General features: G+C 40.9%; 2 protein-coding genes across 2 annotated transcripts in view; both read left to right on the top strand.

Moving 5' to 3' along the window:
- Positions 1-3,992: 3,992 nt before the first annotated feature.
- Positions 3,993-13,282, top strand: LOC135516966 (patched domain-containing protein 3-like). The gene is made up of 5 exons (XM_064941022.1): positions 3,993-4,715; positions 9,330-9,451; positions 9,580-9,725; positions 9,839-11,454; positions 13,238-13,282. Exons 1-5 carry the CDS (start codon positions 3,993-3,995, stop codon positions 13,280-13,282), a joined length of 2,652 nt encoding a protein of 883 aa, XP_064797094.1.
- Positions 13,283-16,645: 3,363 nt separating this feature from the next.
- Positions 16,646-22,742, top strand: part of gpr158a (G protein-coupled receptor 158a) — a 103,288-nt gene continuing 97,191 nt past the window's right edge. Inside the window, exon 1 of the mRNA XM_064941653.1 lies at positions 16,646-17,949. Within this exon, the coding sequence (XP_064797725.1) occupies positions 17,057-17,949 (893 nt within the window). The 5' untranslated portion in view covers positions 16,646-17,056. The remainder of the gene's footprint in view (positions 17,950-22,742) is intronic.

The raw sequence follows: 22,742 nt of genomic DNA, 5'->3' as shown, positions 1-22,742 counted from the left end.
TCTTTCCCTCGAGATGTTGTTTGCGCCGTCAGTGCACACAGATGCCAGATTTGACCAGTCAATATTATTATCGGCAGAAAATGTAACAAGGGCTTTCAAAATATCCTCTCCTCGTGTTTGTCCCTGAAGGGGCAGTAAACATAAAGGTTCCTCTCTGAACGACTCGTTTTGAGGGAAGTGGACACAAACACATAATTGGGCAATGTCACTTACATCAGTGCTTTCGTCAAGCGCAATACTAAAACAAGGAGCCATTGATATGTCAGGAATCAGTTGTTTACCGATGTCAAATCAAATCAAATTGATTTATATAGCCCTTTGTACATCAGCTGATATCTCAAAGTGCTGTACAGAAAGGCAGACTAAAACCTCAAACAGCAAGCAATGCAGGTGTAGAAGCACGGTGGCTAGGAAAAACTCCCTAGAAAGGCCAAAACCTAGGAAGAAACCTAGAGAGGAACCAGGCTATGAGGGCTGGCCAGTCCTCTTCTGGCTGTGCCGGGTGGAGATTATAACAGAACATGGCCAAGATGTTCAAATGTTCATAAATGACCAGCATGGTCAAATAATAATAATCACAGGCAGAACAGTTGAAACTGGAGCATCAGCATGGCCAGGTGGACTGGGGACAACAAGGAGTCTTCATGTAAGGTAGTCCTGAGGCATGGTCCTAGGGCTCAGGTCCTCCGAGAGAGAAAGAAAGAGAGAATTAGAGAGAGCATACTTAAATTCACACAGGACACCGGATAGGACAGGAGAAGTACTCCAGATATAACAAACTGACCCTAGCCCCCCGACACATAAACTACTGCAGCATAAATACTGGAGGCTGAGACAGGAGGGGTCAGGAGACACTGTGGCCCCATCCGTTGGCATCCCCCGGACAGGGCCAAACCGGAAGGATATAACCCCACCAACTTTGCCAAAGCACAGCCCCCACACCACTACAGGGATATCTTCAACCACCAATTTACCATCCTGAGACAAGGCCGAGTATAGCCCACAAAGATCTCCGCCACGGCACAACCCAAGGGGGGGCGCCAACCCAGACAGGAAGATCACATCAGTGACTCAACCCACTCAAGTGACGCACCCCTCCTAGGGACGGTATGAAAGAGCCCTAGTAAGCCAGTGACTCAGCACCTGTAATAGGATTAGAGGCAGAGAATCCCTGTGGAAAGAGGGGAACTGGCCAGGCAGAGACAGCAAGGGTGGTTCATTGCTCCAGAGCCTTTCCGTTCACCTTCACACTCCTGGGCCAGACTACACTCAATCATATGACCCACTGAATAGATGGGTCTACACCTATGTCTTCTATGAGTCTTGTTATGGTTGAGTCTGAGCGTTGCAGTCCCTTAATTTGCTTAAAAATAGCTTCCTTGTTTGTGAAATCAGCATACAATATTTCGGCTGAGGCCAAAAAACATTCTTTGACAGTCTCTGCGTATGTGAAGGCCTTCTTGTTTCTTCCGAGTATCCAAGCAATCTCATACGTTACCTCTGTAATGTTCTCTGCAACAGTGCTAGATATGTCTATCATTTGTTGTTGTCCTTTGAGTTGCGCTATTTGGTTGTTTCTGAGGTTGCTTTGTCAAAGTGGGCGTGGTGTAACTGCAAATGTCACGCTAAATTGGCCTGTTTAAAACAATTGACTGCCTTCTGGCAAATAAGACCAAGTGAGCTAGTCCCATCATACAGTACAAACAAATACTTGTCTGTCCATTTCTCTTGGAACTTTCTGTGTTCTTCTTGAATTGACCGTATCCTTCTCTTAGCCATCGGAGCCACATTAGCTATGTTAGCTAGCTGCATTTCCCCGACGACATTTTCCTGGTTCTCCGGTGGTTGTTTGTTCATAGCTGTCACGCTGTTCTCCAGCTCTTCCCCCTCATTTTCATAGTCAATAGATTTACGTTTATTTTATTTTTTTACAATAAATCGATCCATGTCGACCAGACTGCAAAATGAGCTTGTAGCAAATGTGTCAGTTGCTGTAGCTGAGCAGTTGCGTTCTATTTCGGCAAACGTTCTATTTCGGCCTTTCTGTTCAACAGCTACGCTATACTGCCCTCTATCTGCCGCCCAGAGAACAATATATATACTCAATGACGTGACTCAGGTCTGCATTAAGCACATTGAATTGAAATTCTATCATTGTTATGCATTATGAATGGAAAATAGGAAAATGACTGCAAACTGCAAATTAAGGATTTGCGGCCGCGTGCTGCCTGCGGGCCACGCAATGACTACCACTGACCTATAGTAACCTCTCTGCGCAAAATAACCTTGTAGTGAAGATGAAAAAGGCCTCTAAATTTTGTAATTTTCACTTTGAATTTTCAGGGTTGATTTTCCGTTATGAAAAATGTACATGGTATCAAAAGTCCATTAATTATAATCCACATAATAATTCACATTTCCTGTTGCTGCGGGATTATTTTCCTGCTGTAGCAAACTGGCTGTTGCATTACAACCAGTTTCCATTCCCACTGTCACGAGGGGATTCATGGCTTACTAAAATGAAATGATCAACCATGTTACTTTATTTGGCACTTAATAATATATGCCATTTAGCAAACTCTTTTATCCAAAGTGATTTACAGTCATGTGTCCATATATTTTACGTCTTGGTGGTCCCAGGAATGAAACCCACTACCTTGGCATTACATGCTCTACCGTAGGGCCTAAATAGGCACTTAATAGCCACTTACTACAGTAAAAAAAAAAACTAAACCTCTTGAGATGGGAAAACATGTTTTTTATGAAGTTGAACATGTGCTCTTTATGACAGAATGTAATTATATATATTTTTTAATCAGGTTGTATTCTCAAAAGGCACCGAATCAAATCAAATCCACACACAAAAATAATCTGAATACAACAGACTTTATCTTGAAAAGTTTACTTACGAGCCCTTTCTCAACAATGCAAAGTTATAAAGCAAGAAAAATGTGCTGAAAAATAATACAAAGTAACACAATAAAATAACAATAACAAGACTATATACAAAGAGTATACCGGTACCGAGTCAATGTGCAGGGTTACGAGGTAGTTGAGGTGCTTGAGGTAGTATGTACATGTAGGTACGGGTAAAGGGGACTAGGCAATCAGGATAGATAATAAACAGAGTAGCAACAGTGAAGAGTGTGAAAGTGTGTGAGTGTGTCACTATGCATGTGTGTGTGAGTGTATGTGTGTGAGCGTATGTAGTGTGTGTGTGTGTGTGTATGTGTGTGTTGGAGGGTCAGTGTAGTATGCCTGAGTGTGCGGGTAGAGTCCAGTGTGTGTGCATAAAGCCAGAGAGTCAGTGCAAATAGTCAGGGTAGCCATTTGATGAACTGTTCAGCAGTCTTATGGCTTGGGGATAGAAGCTATTTATGAGCCTTTTGGTCCCAGACTTGGCGTTCCGGTACCGCTTGCCGTGCGGTAGCAGAGAGAACAGTCTATGAATCAGTGAAATTACCCATTTAATGTTAAATAGGTTATAGGTATCAGTTGATATTTAGTTGTGAACTTCTTACACAATTGTACCTCAAGAAAACTCCCAGTACGACCTTTGGATGACTTTTTTTAATCAAAGAAGTTAAATAAAATACAAAAAAAGTGAAATAATGTATTTGACGTTCATGTAATCTCTGTGGTTACGTTGCCAAAATATTGACTATGTTGTGTTCTTTCTCAAGTGTAACCTGTAGTAACCCAAGCCCTATGATCAACTTCCTTAGGGGGATATTTGTATAGTTTTCTTATTTGTTTAGGGAAGTTGTTTGACTTTCCACAATTGTATTATTTTTATTAAAGCCTTTTATTCTTTTATCTAAATTTGCAAACAACCCAACCTTTCTTGTTCCGAAAGGTAAGGTGTACTGTAGGAGTACAGTTTATGATTAAATATGCCTGTCAGTCTTTAACCAGTCTCTAAGTTATAGAAAGGCCACCAGCAGCCTCAGCTTTCTACTGTACCTGAATGAAGAACAAGCTCAAGTCATAGGATGGGCTGCCAACGTACAGACTGCATTGAGAAGCCCTTGTCGAATCTCTTTGAGAGATTTGGACGAATTGTTGGCACCTACCCGGTCTATTTTTTTGTTATAACTCTAATAGTATCCGGAATTCTGGGAGGAGGGTTTTATTTTCTGAAAGACAGGGAGGATAATGACATTGAACGACAATTTACACCGAGGAGTGGACCCTCAAAGATTGCGAGGGCCTTTGTCAAAGAGAACTTTCCAAATGACGACGCAGAGTTCTCAAGCCAGAGGCTCTATGAAGAAGGGAATTACGCATCAATCATCGTGGTATCCAATGACAAATCAAATATTCTATGCACAGAACATTTGAAGAACATTATTAAAGTGAACGATAAGGTTAAAGATATCTCAGTTGATGTAGACCAAAGGGAGTTGAGGTTCAGCCATTTATGTGCAAAGACAAATGGACATTGTGTGTCAAATGAGATTTTAGAAATTATTGACTTCAATGCAAGTAGAATTGAGCAGACAAACATTACTTTCCCTCTATATACACACAAATCAAGACAACTCTTTCTGGGATCTGCAATAGGTGGGGTTCAAGTAAATGTCAAAAGTGAAGTCAAAAGTGCCAAAGCTGTAAAGCTTTTCTACTTCTTGGAAAGTCACTCCACCAGAGCTGAGGCATGGCTAAAAGAATTCCAAAGGATCCTATCAGATGAGAGAGACAATGAAAATATTAAGGTATGTATGTCATTGAAATAACAGCATATATGTACTATAGCTTTAGCCAACCTTATGAGAGCATTACAACGGACAGGGTTGGCGAGGTTACTTTCTAGATGTAATCCACAAACATCCTTTCTGAATTTAAAAGTAATCCAAGAAGTAATCATCTAGTTTTTCAAAAGTATCTGTAATCTGATTACAATATTTTTGCTGGCAACATAACTGATTACAGTTAGTTTTTTATAAATCCGATTACATGTAACATGTAACTTACATGTAATCAGTTGCTCCTCAAATCTGACTACAGAAAATTGAAAAAAAGTGTTATCATGAAAACAAGCTTAAAGTACTGGTGTAGTACTTCACAAGAAGGTTACATAAATCAGCATTAACTAATAATTTTGTATTTAGCAGATGCTCTTATCCAGAGTGACTTACTGTAGTGAGTGCAAAGATGTATGTACTGGTCCCCCATGGGAAACAAACCCATAACCCTGTCGTTGCAAGCACCATGCTCTACCAACTACGCCATTATAAGCTTACAATTATCAATTTGATTCACAAAACATGGGCAATATTTAAATATTTGTTTTACTTTTACTGTTGACAAACTATAACCCAAGTATAAATACAGGAAAGTGCACACACAAAAAGGGTAAAAATATTTTTTTGAGAAAAATAGATGCAAACATCGAGGAGTAGGTCTGATGGGTATTTGTGATGTCATCGGCCTCCCCCTTGCTTGAGAAACAATAGAGGAGCAATAGAGAACAAAAGAGGAAAGTGCCATCCATCAGCATGGACCAACATCGATGTGGAACGTTTCCGACTTCGAAAATCCATGCCCCGAAGAATAAAGGTTGTTTTGTAGGCAAAAGGGGGTCGTAGATGGGTGCACCTAATAAACTGGCAGGTGAATGTCTGTTCTTGGTAACAAGTGGTGGCACTAATGAGACATTAAGGGCATTTTCTGAGCTATAGTTCGAATCAGAGTTTGACTCTTTGTTACATTGTATTTTTGTGATTTTTAAATTGGTTGGTTTCACATTCCCAAAAATGTCAAACGAACAAAAAATCCTAAATAAAATCACGCGTTCGTGCAATATGTTTGTTTATTGGACAAACATAATCACGTTAAATCAATTTATGATTATCATGAAGCATCACTTGTCTTACAATCTTTATATTACTTTCGCTCTGGTCTTTCAACATAGTGCGGGAGCGTAAAAGCCGCTCTCACTGCAAGGTGAATAGGTTATATTCAGTAGCCTTTATCCCGGTATAGCCCCCATATCCCTTAATCTGCATCGGATGCGCTCATAAATGAGCTCCTACTCATTGAATGTTTCAGAGATATCAAGTTATGATGCTGCGTGTATTTAATAAAATGCTCCCAGTCAAACAACCAATAATAATGTGCGCTTCTGATTCTTTTCCTGTGTTTGGTCCGGACTGCATTCTCACCTACAGCTAACCGAACCATTGTATGAACTGAACATGACCGAGACCACCCTGTTTGAGCGAACCACGCGGTGTGTTGTTTAGTGCGCTCCGGAATCGCACCAGTTCAAACAATCCAACTAAGGGGGTAAACGGAAACCCACCAGACTGCGAAACCCCCTAATGCATTCCAGACCAAACAGTCGCAATTTCAAATCCCAATAGGATTTATGTCAAGTGTCCCTGAGCATTTCTATTTTTTAGTTGGTGTTTTTACTGAGTCAAGTCAAGGTTCGGTAGCAGAAGTCTACGCCCCTTCATAGGTGATTCGCCAACAGTACTACTGTTAAAAGGAGTGGGAACTATGGACGGAATTCTTCAATAAAGTGTTTGTTGTCATTGCATGAAATGCGACTAGTTGTAATGTACGTACAATTGCGCGACTAAGACTTACTCAGCAAAAAAAGTCTAAATTAATTACAGATTCATTGATTTATCTTAGATTATTACATAATCTTTTAAGCAAGTGTGTACTGACAAAATTGTAGCTACCTTGCCTCAAGAGGGACAAACAGTAACATTGTCGCTTTTTTTCTCGTTTTTCAGGCGAAGGCCTTTAAGGGAGTATGGGAGGCACAGACATTCGTTTCGCCTAGACGGATTTCTTCTAGGAGCAAACCAAACCTATTATCAATCAATCAAATGTATTTATAAAGCCCTTCTTACATCAGCTGATGTAACAAAGTGCTGTACAGAAACCCAGCCTAAAATCCCAAACAGCAAGCAATGCAGGTGTAGAAGCATTTTGCAGTCACCTTTACAGAAAAAAAACATGGAACTGTCATTTCTCTCTGCTTATTTGAGCTGTTCTTGCCATAATATGGACTTGGTATTTGACCAAATAGTGCTATCTGCTGTATACCACCCATACCTTGTCACAACACAACTGATTGGCTCAAATGCATTAAGTAATTCCACTAATAAACTTTTAACAAGGCACACCTGTTAAATGAAGTGCATTTCAGGTGACTACCTCATAAAGCTGGCTGAGAGAATGCCAAGAGTGTGCGAAGCTGTCGTCAAGGCAATATAAAATATAAATATAAAATGCATTTTATAATGTAGAAATGAGTAAAAATAAAGGAAAACCCTGGAATGAGTCGTTGTGTCCAAAGTTTTGACTGGTACTGTATGTACCGGTAACCTTATTTTAAGCATTAACATGTTCAGTAATGGCATGGCTACAGCACTTGAAATATAGAACTCTATGTACTTTGCTAGGCAGCTAAACATTGACTGGAGAACTGCAGCAAGCTAGCTAGCTACAGTACCTTCAGAAACTAGTCAGACCCTTTGACTTTTTCCACAATTTGTAATGTTACAGCCCTATTCTAAAATTGATTACATTGTTATTGTTATCTCATCAATCTACACACAATACCGCATAAAGACAAAGCAAAAACAGACATTATTGCTAATTTATAATAAAAACATGATTGAAATATCACATTTGCATAAGTATTCAGACCCTTTACTCAGTACTTTATTGAAGCACCTTTGGCATCGACTACAGCTTCGAGTCTTCTTGGGTATGACACTACAAACTTGGCACACATGTATTTGGGGAGTTTCTCCCATTCTTCTCTGCAGATCCTCTCAACCTCTGTCAGGTTGGATGGGGAGAGTATCTGCACAGCTATTTTCAGGTCTCTCCAGAGATGTTCGATCAGGTTCAAGTCCAGGCTCTGGCTGGGCCACTCAAGGACATTCAGAGACTTGTCCCGAAGCCACTCCTGCATGGTCTTGGCTGTGTGCATAGGGTCATTGTCCTGTTGAAAGGTGAACCTTCACCACGGTCTAAGGTCCTGAGCACTCTGGAGCAGGTTTTCATCAAGGATCTTTCTGTACTTTGCTTCGTTCATCTTTGCCACAATCCTGACTAGTCTCCCAGTCCCTGCTGCTGAATAACATCCCCACAGAATGATGCTGCCACCACCATGCTTCACCGTAGGGATGGTGCCACGTTTTCTGCAGACATGACACTTGGCATTCAGACCAGAGAATCTTATTTCTCATGGTCAGAGTACTTTAGGTGCATTTTGGCAAACTACAAACGGGATGTCATGTGCCTTTTACTGAGGAGTGGCTTCCGTCTGGCCACTCTACCATAAAGGCCTGATTAGTGGAGTGCTACAGAGATGGTTGTCCTTCTGGAAGGTTCGCCCATCTCCACAGAGGAACTCTAGAGCTCTGTTAGAGTGACCATCGGGTTCTTGGTCACCTCCCTGACCGAGGCGCTTTCCCCCGATTGCTCAGTTTGGCCAGGCGGACAGATTTAAAATACTTCAATGAGGCCTTCAATGCTGCAGACATTGAAGGTACCCTTCCCCTGATCTGTGCCTTGACACAACCCTGTCTTGGAGCTCTGCGGTCAATTATTTTGACCTCATGGCTTGGGTTTTGCTCTGACATGCATTGTCAACTGTGGAACCTTTTATAGAGAGTGGTATGCCTTTCTAAATCATGTCTAATCAATTGAATTTACCACAGGTGGACTCCAATCAAGTTGTAGAAACATCTCAAGGATGATCAATGGAAACAGGATGCACCTGAGCTCAATTTCAAGTCTCATAGCAAATAGTCTGAAAACTTATGTAAATATGGTATTTCCTATATTTTTAATATATATTTTTTTTTACATTTGCAAAAATGTCTAAAAAACAATTTTCACTATGTAATTTTGGGGTATTGTGTGTAGATTGCTAAGGATTTTGTTTTATTTAATTAATTTTTAGAATAAAGCTATAACGTAACAACATTTTGAAAAGTCAAGGTTTCTGAATACTTCATGGAGACACTGTATATGACAAATTGAATATAAACTATGGATGATATTTTCAGAACATTGCTATTTCAATGTATTTGTTAATCATTTTCTCATGCTAAAACATTGATGAATTAATTCAAACGTATGTAACCATATTGTAAAGTGTTACCAAGTACAGTAGTGGCATGGCTACAGCACTTGAAATATAACATTCTTTGTCCTTTACAAACCAGAGGAATCTTCTATACCACAGTTACGATACTGCTCTTGTTGATGATTGACTTTTAAGTAGGCCCTATATTGAAATATATATATATATATTGTTTAACAGTTGCTTCTCCGTGGAACATTTCATTGTGTAGGTGTTTTACTATACATCACAATCGAAGCAGGAGGAGATAGAAAAACACACCACAGACGCGATTCCATTGTTCTCAGCCACATATGCCCTTGCCATCGCCTTCTCAGTCATATCTTGCCTAAGGTAAGCAGATTTTTTGCTGTTGTTGACCAAATTGACCAGTCGCTGTCAAAGTATGGTAAATTGTTATTCAACTGTTGATCATTCCAAGTAAATTTGGTTGTTTGTGGATGACAACCATTTTGTCGTAGGGTGGACAATGTGAGGAACAAAGTGTGGGTGGCTGCTATTGGTGTCCTCTCTGCTGGCCTGGCTGTGCTGTCCTCATTTGGATTGATGTTTTACATTGGAATTCCCTTTGTCATTACTGTAGCAAACTGTCCTTTCCTTATACTTGGTAAGATCATTTATGGAGTCAATAATAAGTCAATTTTCAATGTCAGGTTAAATGCATTTCAAAGCTCCAACTGACTCTGTTCACTAGATGACAACAGCATGTATACTTTACAGGAATTGGTGTCGATGACATGTTCATTATGGTGTCAAACTGGCAGCAGACCAATGTCAAAGACCCTGTGGAGAAACGCATGGCACACACCTACAAAGAAGCTGCCATGTCTATAACCATCACCACCTTGACTGACATCCTTGGGTTTTACATTGGACTCACGTCCGACTTTCTGTCAGTACAATATTTCTGCCTGTATACAAGCACTGCCATTATATTTTGCTACATTTACAATGTCACATTCTTTGGAGCTTTCCTGGCATTGAATGGGAGGAGAGAAAGAAGCAACAGACACTGGTTGACTTGCATAAAGATCCCATCTGAGAATCCCAAAGAATGTTCTAATGGGTATAGTATGTGTTGTGTGGGAGGGAACTATGATAAAGCCACTGGGACAGAGAAAGAACAACCAATCAATCATTTCTTTAAGAAATACTATGGTCCTTTTCTGACAAAACCATGGACCAAAGTAATTGTAATCTTTATTTATGCTGGGTATTTGGCAGCAAGCATCTATGGGTGTTTTCAAATACAGCAAGGAATTGATCTTCGTGATTTGGCGGCTGATGACTCTTATGTTATTCCGTATTATAACAATGACAGGCAATACTTCTCTACTTATGGTCCTAATGTCATGGTAATTGTCAGTGAGACATTTCCATATTGGGATAAGAACAAACGATCTGAACTCCACTCCTGCATGGATGACTTCAAGAAGCTTCAATTTATTACGGATGATTTGTATACATCCTGGCTAGATTACTATGAAGGCTATGCACGAAGTACACATTTAAACATTGATGATGAAATTGTATTCAGTGCAAATTTATTTTTATTTCTAAATTTGTACCCTGATTTTAAGCAAGATGTGAACTTCACCAGTAACGCTATCCATGCTTCTCGATTCTTCATCCAAACTGTTCATATAGTCAATGCCAGTATGGAAATTGAAATGGTGAACAGCCTTAAAGAAACAGCAGAAGGTTGTAGTGTTGTCCCATTGATGGTTTACCACCCGGCATTCATCTACTATGACCAGTATGCTGTTATAGTGAGTGGCACCCTCCAGAATATTGGAGTCACGACAGCAGTCATGTTGATTATCGCCCTTTTACTGATTCCAAACCCTCTCTGTTCTCTGTGGGTGACATTCTCTATCGTCTCTGTCATTGTGGGCGTCACTGGTTTCATGGCATTGTGGGACGTCAATCTAGACTCCATATCCATGATCATTCTTGTTGTCTGCATTGGTTTCACCGTTGACTTCTCTGCTCATATATCCTACGCCTTTGTCTCGTGCAAAAAATTGAGTGTCAATGAAAGAGTTGTTGATGCTCTCTTTACTTTGGGCTATCCCATAGTACAAGGGGCTAGTTCGACCATTTTAGGTGTGGTGGTTTTGGCTGCTTCCAAGAATCATATTTTCAGGACATTTTTTAAGATTATGTGCTTGGTAATGCTTTTTGGGCTCATTCATGGCATCACTTTCCTCCCAGTGTTTCTAACTTTATTCACATCCAACTCAGAAAAACAAAAATGTGATCTGAAAAAAGATTTTAAGAGTGGGGTTATGCCTCAAATGAAGCTTGACAAGAAGTGTGTAGCCTGTGACAACAAAGTATATGTTACTGATAATTTTTGCAATGACAAACACACAATATGTACACAGAAAACCCACATTTGTGTAATACAAAACAAAAACCATATGTCTCACGCAATTTGGGCCACAGACCCTGACTGCCCATGAGGCATTATGGTGATACCAGCCCAGGACGTCTTCATGTACTGTACAGTTTTGATAGATCTGTCACTGAAGTTATTATTGACCATGTGTGTCAATTAAGGTGCTGTTTACAGTTGTATTTCTTTGGTTTGTCTATGTTTTTTTCACCTTTTAATATGGTATACAAAATCTAATCATTTTGTACTTTGTATCTGTTGACTTGTGTCCTTTTTCGAAATGTCAAATAAAGGTTGCTTCATATGCCCCGTTTAAATGATATCCAATTGTGTCACAAGTAGAAATCCTAAGAAACTTGCTTTTTTTTTTGTTGACATTTTTATTACAACTTTAAAAGGTTATTTTACTGTCATTGGTGTAGAGAGGAGTAGGCAGGAGGCAGTCGCAGGTTAAGAACTGCTGAATTTATTAATCACCCTAGAACAAAGCAGGACGAAACCCAAACACTGTTGTGCTCAAAATATATCTTCATAAACAAAAAGGCACAGGGCGAACCCAAAATGCAAGATATAAATTACTCAGGAAATAGTAGGAGAGGTTCCTCTCAGGAAAATAAGCAACATCTACAATGACCGACAAAGATAAATGGCAGAGGGAGTAATTATACAGTGATAGAGTGGGGATTGGAACCAGGTGTGTGTAATGAAGGGCGTTTGCCAGCAGTAGATTCGGCAGCAGCTCGAAGGCTGGCAACGCCGAACGCCTGAGCTGGACAGGAGGGGGAGCCAAAGTGAAGACTGGTGTGACATTTACAACAATTACCTGACGTCTTAGATCACTAAATCAGCTAAATTACCTATCAATACAAGTCTTACAGCTTTTTCAATTCCAGGAGAAATGGCTAAATACATTACTTCCATCTCTAAACGGTCAGAGAGATCTGGACTTAAATGTCTCTCAAAGTGCCAATTACTCTGCATTAAGGTCCTCTGATAAATTATAGTGTACTTTGAACACTGGCATGTATTTTTAAGAGACTTTTTTTTTTTTAAAACTTCAGTTTGTCTGTCTAGAATAAATAATTTGAAATGGTTTACATTTGATTGTCTGGGTGTGAAGATATTGAGCAATCTGTCTAGAAAATGTACACCATACTTAAGCAATAAGGCCCAATGAGGTGTGGTATATGGCCAATATACCACGGCTACGGGCTGTTCTTAGGCACTACGCCATGCGGTATATTGGCCATATTTCACAAACCCCAGAGGCGCCTTATTGCTATTATAACGTGGTTACCAACGTAATTAGAGCAGTACAAATACGTTTTGTCATACCCGTGGTATTCGGTATACCACGGGTTTCAGCCAATCAGCATTCAGGGCTCGAACCACACAGTATAGCATTTCTAATAGCTACCGTTATAAAAAGTGGTTGCTTGGATCCTGGACGGTGATTGGACGAGCAGCGTTCCAAGCCGTGCTGTATAGGCCGCCACAGACACACATATGCCTGATAACGGTTCGATCTGAAAAGTATCACTGCTCCGCAATAAGAATATCATGTTCATGTTACTGTTCGAATCTTCTCTTGTGTTTATCCCAATTCGCACATTATTTCCCCTTACTTCCAGGCTAGCATTTAGTTTGGCACAGCGGGGGTTAATATGAGCCTCGGAAACAATGTTTCACTTTTGCTTTTGGATCTCTGTACCTCTGTCCAGAGTGAACAGTACCCAGAAGAGACAGGACGAGACAACTTTTTCTGAGCCAGTGGAAATCACTCATCAACGTCATTATCATGGACATATCCAAGTAAATGCCAATTGAAAAAAAGCTCAGACAAACGAAAATGCAGCTAGTATATTGTCATTCTAGGTTCAATGTTTGAGTGACTCAGTTTGCTAAAGTTGGCTAGCTAGCTAGCAAGTGACAAAAACATTAGCTGTCCAGCCTGCATAGCAACAATTTGGTTGAGAACGGATTGTATTATTTTTTTGCATAGTAACTATGTGAAAATAATTAAGATCGTTAAACCAAAATAATTTACAACCAGATTTTTGTTCGGACTACATATTCTGGTGGAAGAATGACATTGTATGAAATTACTTATCAAAAAGAACGGTTTAATTAAAATATCTATTGAATTGTTATTTTAAATATGGTAACAGTTTTATAAAAGCATTAAGGCACACGAGGCAGTGCTGTATCATGAAGTCACAGGTAAATGGGTTGAATGGCCCAGAGCAGAACAATGCCATTTACCTGTGACTGTATTCATGATACAGCACTGACTATGGTGCCTGATTGCTTAAATAAAATGGCATAATGGTGACCTCTTTCAAAATGAATGTATCAGTATATGTGTTTGCTTATGTATCAAATTGCTTATCTGTGACATTTACATTGCATCCCTCATATGAATACTGTTGTTATTTTGAACTGAAACACAATTTATGCAATTCCTCAACCAATATATTGGAAAAGCAGAGGTTTGAGATGTGGCTGATAACAATGGGTGCATCTGCTTCTGCTGATCCATAAGTCTGTCTTGGATGTTGGGTTTAGTTCCCTAGTGGTCCTCAGGAAGCACCCCAGCACCCAGCTGTCACACACCCTCCCTCCCCTCCGTCACGGCTGTATTCCCCCAGCCTCAGCCTCCTCCCTGGATGAGATGCCTTCAGCCCAAACAGCGTGACTTGACATGCCCCTACACCCCAGAGAGAGATAGAGGAGAGAGAGAGAGAGAGAGGTAGAGGGGGAGGTTGAGAGGGGGATGGATAGAAAGAGGGAAGGAGGGATGGGGTGGAGAGAGAGCGAGGGGGTGGAGAGAGATAGAGCGAGCGAGAGATGGCGATAGAGTGTGTGTGTGTGTGTGTGTGTGTTTGGGGGGGGGGGTGAAAGACATGCAATGAGATAGACAGAGGGTCCACATGAGTTAATGAAGCAATGATCTTTCAATGATGCTTACTTGAATAACACAAATGAGGGACCCACAGAATACTTTAGATGAGTTTATTGATTGGAAGGTGCACAGGTCTATAGTAGATTGTGGGGGAAATACAAGTCTGAATTTGCAAGGTGCTGTTGGCAGGATATAATATAACATGCTTCAAGGCACGCTTCACCTCATTTTATGCCTCACAAGAGGTCTAAAGTAGAACTGGAGTCCATATTCTGTTCTATTCTATTAGTCTGATTAGTTTATAATCAATAAGGTGTGCGGCTACATTAGCAAATTCATAGAAATGGCTTCATTCTTTGAATGTTTTCTTTATTTATTATCTTGTTGAGAATACTGTACCGCCCATGAGGTTAGAGAGTTATAGCTTGATTGACAACTTGATTGATTGTGAGGATAGCGGGACCCATTGAAAAGGTGTCAAAAGACTAAGATGCAAAGGTGACAGGAAATGTGCTGTGAATGCCTGACTGTTGTATTGATGGTCTTGGTTGTAAGGAATGTTGTTGATGAAGCGAAAAATGTACTTTAAATATTCATGCCCATAAACATTTATGAGGGTTATAGTGACACCCTATGGCCAACAAGATATCACAGACTCACGTCATTTCTTGACGTCCTTGGAGAAACGTTATTTTTTACTAGTAACCTGACTTCATCTCCCGTCATCCTGTATTTAGGCACAGAGCTCCCGCATAGGCTCCAGACGATCTAGGTATATATTAGGCACACAGAAACAACTACTATTGGCACAGAATGCATTGATTGTAGTACAAAATCCATTACCATATAAACTGGATATGGAATTGAGTGAGAATGTTGGCCATTATGTGTGTGACAGTGTTTCACTGCAAATTGCGTCTCACATATTGTTTCATTTATAAAGAGGAGTGAAACTTACATTGCATAATATGACAGTGTGTACTTGTGCAACTCAAGCCACGCCCTAGAATTCATTTAGGATGTCTAAAACGAGAAAAATCTGTTTTGTGCCACATGACCCAGTGACGCAAGTCCAAAGAAAGATGAAGTCGTTTGTTATTTGATATTACCTTGTTTACAGACATGAGCCAACGGATTAAGCGGTCGTGCAGCTGCAATGACTCATTGCACCATGATTCACAACTTGAAACGTTTTACATTCAGCCTGTTCTATTTTCCGGTGGTCCCTCATCGCCTTTTCTTGGACCATATTTGTCTGCGAGGCAGAAAGGATACAATACAATTTCGATGCCATATAGCCTACTTTGGCTGCGTCTACAGGCAGCCCAATTCTGATCCTTTTTTTTCCACTAATTGGTCTTTGACCAATCACATCAGTTCTGAAAAAGATCTGATTTGAAAATATCTAATGTGATTGGTCGAAAGACCAATTAGTGGAAAAAATATCAGAATTCGGTAGCCTGTGTAAATTCAGCCATTGTGACATCTTTCAAGATGTATTCAAATGTATCTAATCAATTTGTGATGAATGGTTTTGTATTTAGCCTACATTGTGGTTGCCTCCTAGGCCTGTAGTCACTAACGGATTTATTAATAAAGACGAAAGCAACGTAATCTGCGCTGTGGCATGTTTTTAGCATTAATCATCAATCCATTTGTAGCCTATACCTATTATAGAGTAGGCTTTAGCGCCTCAACAGATTGACTCACAATCTTAACCCACAACTGACAATCTACTCTTCCTACAACGTCTACATTTTCAATTTGTAGTCAATTCTGCTGTTATCCCTGTTGACTAGCCTATGGACAGCGTCGTTTATAACACTTAGCCTAAATAAATAAACACCGCGTATTTTACGACAAAATACCTTTATCAATAAAATCCCCAAATAATGTAAACCTATCTTTAGAACGTTATTAAAGATTAGAATAACCGAAAGTCTCCCTCTAAAAATCATCATCTGGGAGAGATCACAGGTTGCTGAGCGAGCGACTCCTTTCCTTGCCTGTTTTTCTCGAGCGCAGCTTTCAGCACTGGACAGCTCCTTCGCCGCTCCACCTAACCCGCGCTCCCATTGCAATGATTGACAGAGGAAACGGCCATACGCGAATCAAGGGCACTTTAGAAATCCTATAAGATAATGAAGGAGACGGGCTTTAAGAACGAATGGTTCCCGATGTCCCCACGGTTTAGTTACTGCTTGTTGTGGACGGAAGAGGGCGGAGTGTGTTTGTCACCCAAGTGTGAAGTACTGACTCGCTGCTTCCAAAAATCTGAGGATTTTTTCCCCGTTTCAATTCAGGCTGTGTACAAACATCACAGTCTAAGGAGGACGCCAAGCAACACCCAAGCCCGTGTTGGATGTTATTTAGATTGGTTTACCAAACGGAATCAGAGAGGATAAAACAGCTGCAAGCGGGAGACACAATAACAAGCCAAACGTGACATATGTTTGGAGAAAAAATAAGGGATTTGATTAGAGATTTCAAAATAGTTATCTTATTTTCAGGAGCTAAGTGTGGAACTCGCGTGAATATCTACAGGTGAAAAAAAATTGTAATTGAGAAATTGGCTCGCTCGATGGTGCCCAACGCAATCATTTGCTGAGCATCAACCCAGTCGCCAAACATCTGTAAAATGATTGGGGATATGGCTGTTTTCCGTTTATCAATACTGTTGCAAGTGGGATTTGTTATTGGATCAAATTATAGACATGTGGAGTGGCCAGAGCACGAGCGAGATATCAGAGCACAGCAGCCGATCTACAACACTCATATCAAGTACCAACAAGCACATCTTCGTGCGTCTCATCTGCCAAAAGGCGCGACAGAGCGCTCTGTCTTGCCGCAGACTATTGAGGAGCATCTTCCTCGGGTCGTTACGGCGTTTTTACACACAGGGGATTCTACTACCTTAAAACATGCCAACTGCTCACGGAGATACGAGCTCAGTGCTCTGCGAGGAAGGTCTCATACGGCCCCGCATTATACCATGCACAGCGTGCTAGACACTGTGATGCACGCTACTAACTTCCTAAACATGATACTGCAAGCCAACAGGTCAAGGGAGCAGAGTCTCCGAAGAGACATTGAGTGGTACCACGCGCTGGTCAGGAGTATATTGGAGGGGGACTCCAAGATCCACAGGGCCGTGGTCATATTCAACACTGAGTCGTCTGCCCAGGGGCCCTCTGTCTTTCTCCAAGCTACGAGAGCAGGGGGCGAGATAGTTCTCCAGGATCTCTCCAGCACGGCCCACCATCACCTCAAAAACAGAACGGCCGAGACAGAGTGGTACCACGACATCAAAGACAAGAAGAAGCCTCACTTCCACAAAAGGGTGTTGAGCCAAGACATTACATCAGTTGACGCTTCTCTGAAAAGAGGCGAGAGTTTCATACCTGACAAATCCCATATCAAATGGTCAGCACCATACCTGGAGTGTGAACACGGGAATTTCATCCCGCAGTGGCTTTTGACCCTATCAGCTGGTTTCTATGGCCTCAAACCCAACCTGGCTCCAGAGTTCAGGTATGGTTGAACTACTACTGTTGTTTCAGTCATTATTCATAAGCATTGCACCCAGGAGATACCAGAATAGTAGGCCTATGCTGCTGCTGTAAGGTAACGTTACTTTTGGCATATGAGTAAAGTAGTGAGGCAGCCGCATGCTGGTGTCTTTGTGTAGCCTATACTTGTTTTGCTTAAGTCACCTTTCTTAAAACACACCAATGCCCAACGCAATATAATACAGTTCAGTTTGTGTGGTAGGTCTACTGGTACTCCGTACTTTGGCGTGAAAGCTAATTATTCATTTCAAGTTATCTACCGCCGCCGTTGTTTCCAACGGGTGTCGCTCCTTCTCTCGTCTAACAACGCGCGTTGGGAAAGCGTCACTGCAGGTGCAGAGGATGATGCTAAAAATATCTCCCGATGTTATTCCGTTGCAACGATGGAAACCTCTGGCTAATTAATTTTTCAAACTCGTACATCTCCTTTACGACTCATACAGTGTTGTGTGCGTGCTTTTCCCTTATCCGAAAAGGAATCCTTCTATTTTCATATCACTCAAATGTGCATAATAAACATAATATCCTGGTATTTCGAGTAAAACTGCATCCAATTGAAATGCGAGACAGTCACACGCAAGCTCCAGGGTGGCCAGTTTGCGTCTCAGCTGTAACGAGGAATGTTGAAATATATATTCTTGAATATGAGTGTTTTATCTATTATTCATGCTCCAATATGTTTACCACCACTACTGTCTAATAGGGCTCCTGTAAGTGTGGTATTGCCATGTTTACGACAACAGTGGAATAGGTAGCCTAGCCTATGTGAGGCTCAATAGAATTTAGACCGACATCTTCGTGATACATTTTTTATTCAGATAGATAGTTGTGTGCACTGCGTTCAATTGATCTTTAATTGACACACACCAGGGTTGCTCACGGAAAGGCATGGATTGCAAATTAGACATATCGTGCTGAACATTGTATAAGGCTTACTATAGCTAGGTTACATTAAGCTTTGGAATCAAATTCATTTTCTCTTCAGTTTCCCTTTCCTCATTGCAGATGCAGCATCATGTCCATTTGTGATACCAATGTTACTTCAATGTAACAACAACGTACAACAAGAATGTTACAATGCATTTTTACCCCATCAACCGTGTAAACTCCCTAACAACATCATACTGGTTAAATAGGGGATGTTATGTATTGTCTCGGGTCCTTGGGGAGTGGCCACAACAACAGCAATCAATGGTGCATCTTTTCAATCCAATTGATCCCACAGGTACTTCGGAAATGTCTCACCGGTCAGCATTATACATTCTCTTCTGAAAATCATTGTTGCGAATCCGTATCTGTACATAAAACATTTGTGTTTCACCTCAATGATTAGTTATTAAATAACAGATTGTATCAGTCTGGTCTTTTCTTACCCACACCTTCAAACTACATGAGAACATGTTGGGATGCTGTCATATGCTCAGCCATTAAGACTGCTGTGTTACCTTTTGCTTAACGCAGATGATAGGCCTATCTGGTTATAAGATGATATGTGGTTCATCAGGTTTTTACTTAGTTAACATTTTGTTTTGTGACCCCTTTCCCTCCACGTTCTCTTTGAATTGTGTGATGTCCAATTACCTCCTCTCAGACTAGATTAAAAGTAAATATATATGTATATATTCTCTTAAAACCTTTCTGTCCCTTACCTCCCCCATACACAGATACAAAGGGGGAAATGTTTGCTAATATACTGCGTCAGACAGCACTTCTCAGTCCCCTATCCAGATCAATACGCAATCAATACAATGATGAATTAATAATGAAAGATGTTCAACAACAACCCTGGGCCATCTTGATTCCAGTCCTTTAATTCTTCAACAGCTACTTTTTGTTTTTACTAATAATGCACTCATTCTGAATTTGAGATTTGTGCCTCATGTTAAAATTGTTGCCCACAACACGGAGAGGGAAACTGTGAATAAGTTAATGTCTTTCTACAGTTATTCAAAGTAGATTTGAGCAAACTTTATAGTGGTGCAAACACATACTAATCTGTCCCTATACGGTACAGTAGATTGGTGCAGTAGAATGAGTGTGTGTCTATATGAACATGTATGGATGTGTGTGTGGCAGATAAACCTGCTCACATGGAGGTGTGTGAGCTCACACTTTGAACATCCTCTCAATTTATCAGCATATGCCACAGGGGACAAGAGGCAGGCCACAGGGTGTAGTTAGAACAGTGTGTAGAGACATGCTATCTGTACAGTTCTGGCCCTTAGGTACACCCATCGGGATGAGTGTGTGTAAGAGAGAGAGAGAGAGAAAGTAGTGTATTTTTTACATGTATTTATCCGCTTATTTTAGGCACTAAACGATCTCCATATATACTTCCATTCATATAAGTTTGTAGCCTAAACTGTTTGGAATCTACAGAAATAAGTTGGCAGAAGAGGAGTCTTGTGAGATTTCTGGGCATCCGAGAGCAAAACGGAGAAAACCATAATGTTCCTGAGAGTCTCAGCTTTCAGTCGGGTGCTTTGTAGGCGAAACCGTTTGGATGCTACAGACTTTTATGCGACAAGACTGATTTTCGGGATGTCTCATGGTCTGACAAACACAGCTCTAGCTCTGCCACCTTTCACCACAGATGCGGAAGGGTGATATCGGCAGATGCTGTGGATTGAGATGCAGCCCATGCAAAAAAAACATATCTCTAGTTTAAACAGACAGATTTTGATGGGGATGTTTTTTATTATGTTAATTAGGTTGTACCATTGTTTGGGTGAAATAAAACGCCTCCCTTTTCCCTGCAATATTCCCTGTCTTTGGTTATGTTACACTGTCCTTAGCTTTCGCTGCCTTTTTTCCATTTGCAAGTTTTGGCACGTTCATTCCAGCAACATAGCACACGGCATAGCACTGCTGGTTTGCCTCTGAAGCTAAGCAGGGTCTGTCCCTGGATGGGGGACAAGATGTAGCTGGACGTTGTGAAAGATGTATGTCTTAAACACCCCTTCAAATTAGTAGATTTTCCTATTTCAGCCACACCTGTTGCTGACAGGTGCATAAAATCGAGCACACAGCCATGAAATCTCCATAGACAAACATTGGCAGTAGAATGGTCTTACTGAAGAGCTCAGTGACTTTCAATGTGATACTGTCATAGGATGCAACCTTTACAACAAGTCAGTTCTTCAAATTTCTGCTCTGCTAGAGGTGCCCCAGTCAACTCTAAGTGCTGTTATTGCGAAGTGGAAATGTCTAGGAGCAACAACGGCTCAGCCGCGAAGTGGTAGGCCACACAAGCTCATAGAACGGGACCATTGAAGCGCATACCAATAACAAAATAACAAAATCGTCTGTCCTGGGTTGCAACACTCACTACCAAGTTCCAAATGGCCTCTGGAAGCAACGTCATCACAATAACTGTTTTCTCGGGAGCTTCATGAAATGGGTTTCCATGGCCGAGCAGCCGCACACAAGCCTAAGATTACCATGCACAATGCCAAGCGTCGGCTGGAGTGGTGTAAAGCTCGCTGCCATTGGAATCTTGAGCAGTGGAAACACGTTCTCTGGAGTGATGAATCATGCTTCCCCATCTGGCAGTCCAACGGACAAATCTGGATTTGTCAGATGCCAGGAGAACTCTACCTGCCCAAATGCATAGTGCCAACTGTAAAGTTTGGTTGAGGAGAAATAATGGTCTGGGGGTGTTTTTCATAGTTTGGGCTGCATCAGATGACCTGGCCTCCACAATCCCCCGACCTCATCCCAATTGAGATGGTTTGGGATGAGTTGGACCGCAGAGTGAAGGAAAAGCAGCCAACAAGTGCTCAGCATATGTGGGAACTCCTTCAAGACAGTTGGAAAAGCATTCCAGATGAAGCTGGTTGAGGGAATGCCAAGAGTGTGCAAAGCTGTCATGAAGGCAAAGGGTGGCTACTTTGAAGAATCTCAAATATAAAATATGTTTAATACTTTTTTGGTTACTAGATGACTCCATATGTGTTATTTCATAGTTTTGATGTCTTCACTATCATTTCACAATGTAGAAAACAGTAAAAAAAAAATGGATTTGTATTTAACCAGGCAAGTCAGTTAAGAACAAATTCTTATTTACAATGACGGCCTAGGAACATTAGGTTAACTGCCTTGATCAAGGGCAGAATGACAGATTTTTATCTAATCAGCTCAGGGATTCGATCTAGCAACCTTTTAATTACTGGCCCAACTCTCTCACCACTAGGCTACCTGCCGCCCCAGAGTAAGTAGGTGTGTCCAAAATTTTGACTGGTACACCAGGATTTCTTCATGTTTTTCTTTGTAAGGGAGCTCACACTCACATTCTGCTCAAGCTGGTAAGAACCCAGCAAGGAAAAGTGTCCTTCCCTTTTGACCATATAATTAGCACCTTCTAAATAAATAGTTTTCATCTCATGTACTTGGATTGACTTTATTCCCAGTAAGCAACTGAACTCAGTGTTAGAGGATAACATATAATGAAGGGATTAACCTCTCTTTGCTTGACATTTGGAGTCCGTTAAAATAAGATTTGTTTTCATTTGTGCACATTATTGCAGGTACTAGGAACAACTTTCCTTGAATATTGACAGGCCAATATTCAAGCCGTGATTGCACGGTTGGATACATTAGTCCATCTAGTTTCACAATGCGGTGTCTCGATTACATCAGTTTGAATAGACATTCAGAGAAGCTTTGAGTTGAAAAGACCCCATGAAAACATAGATTCTCTACTCTGTTAATGTGATTGCAAATCCATTCATTATGCACACTACTGTAGTAATACAA

Source organism: Oncorhynchus masou, chromosome 28, assembly GCF_036934945.1.
Source record: "Oncorhynchus masou masou isolate Uvic2021 chromosome 28, UVic_Omas_1.1, whole genome shotgun sequence".
NCBI classification, from domain to species: Eukaryota; Metazoa; Chordata; class Actinopteri; order Salmoniformes; family Salmonidae; genus Oncorhynchus; species Oncorhynchus masou.
The sequence above is the reverse complement of the archived record's forward strand: the minus strand, read 5'-3'. Positions and strand labels throughout refer to the sequence as shown.

Coding starts and splice junctions, on each gene's coding strand:
- LOC135516966 (XM_064941022.1), top strand. CDS start 3,993: ATGGGCTGCCAACGTACAGACTGCATTGAGAAGCCCTTGTCGAATCTC. Junction 4,716..9,329: donor GAGACAATGAAAATATTAAG/GTATGTATGTCA, acceptor TTCATTGTGTAG/GTGTTTTACTATACATCACA. Junction 11,455..13,237: donor GTGTAGCCTGTGACAACAAA/GTATATGTTACT, acceptor ACCTCTGTCCAG/AGTGAACAGTACCCAGAAGA.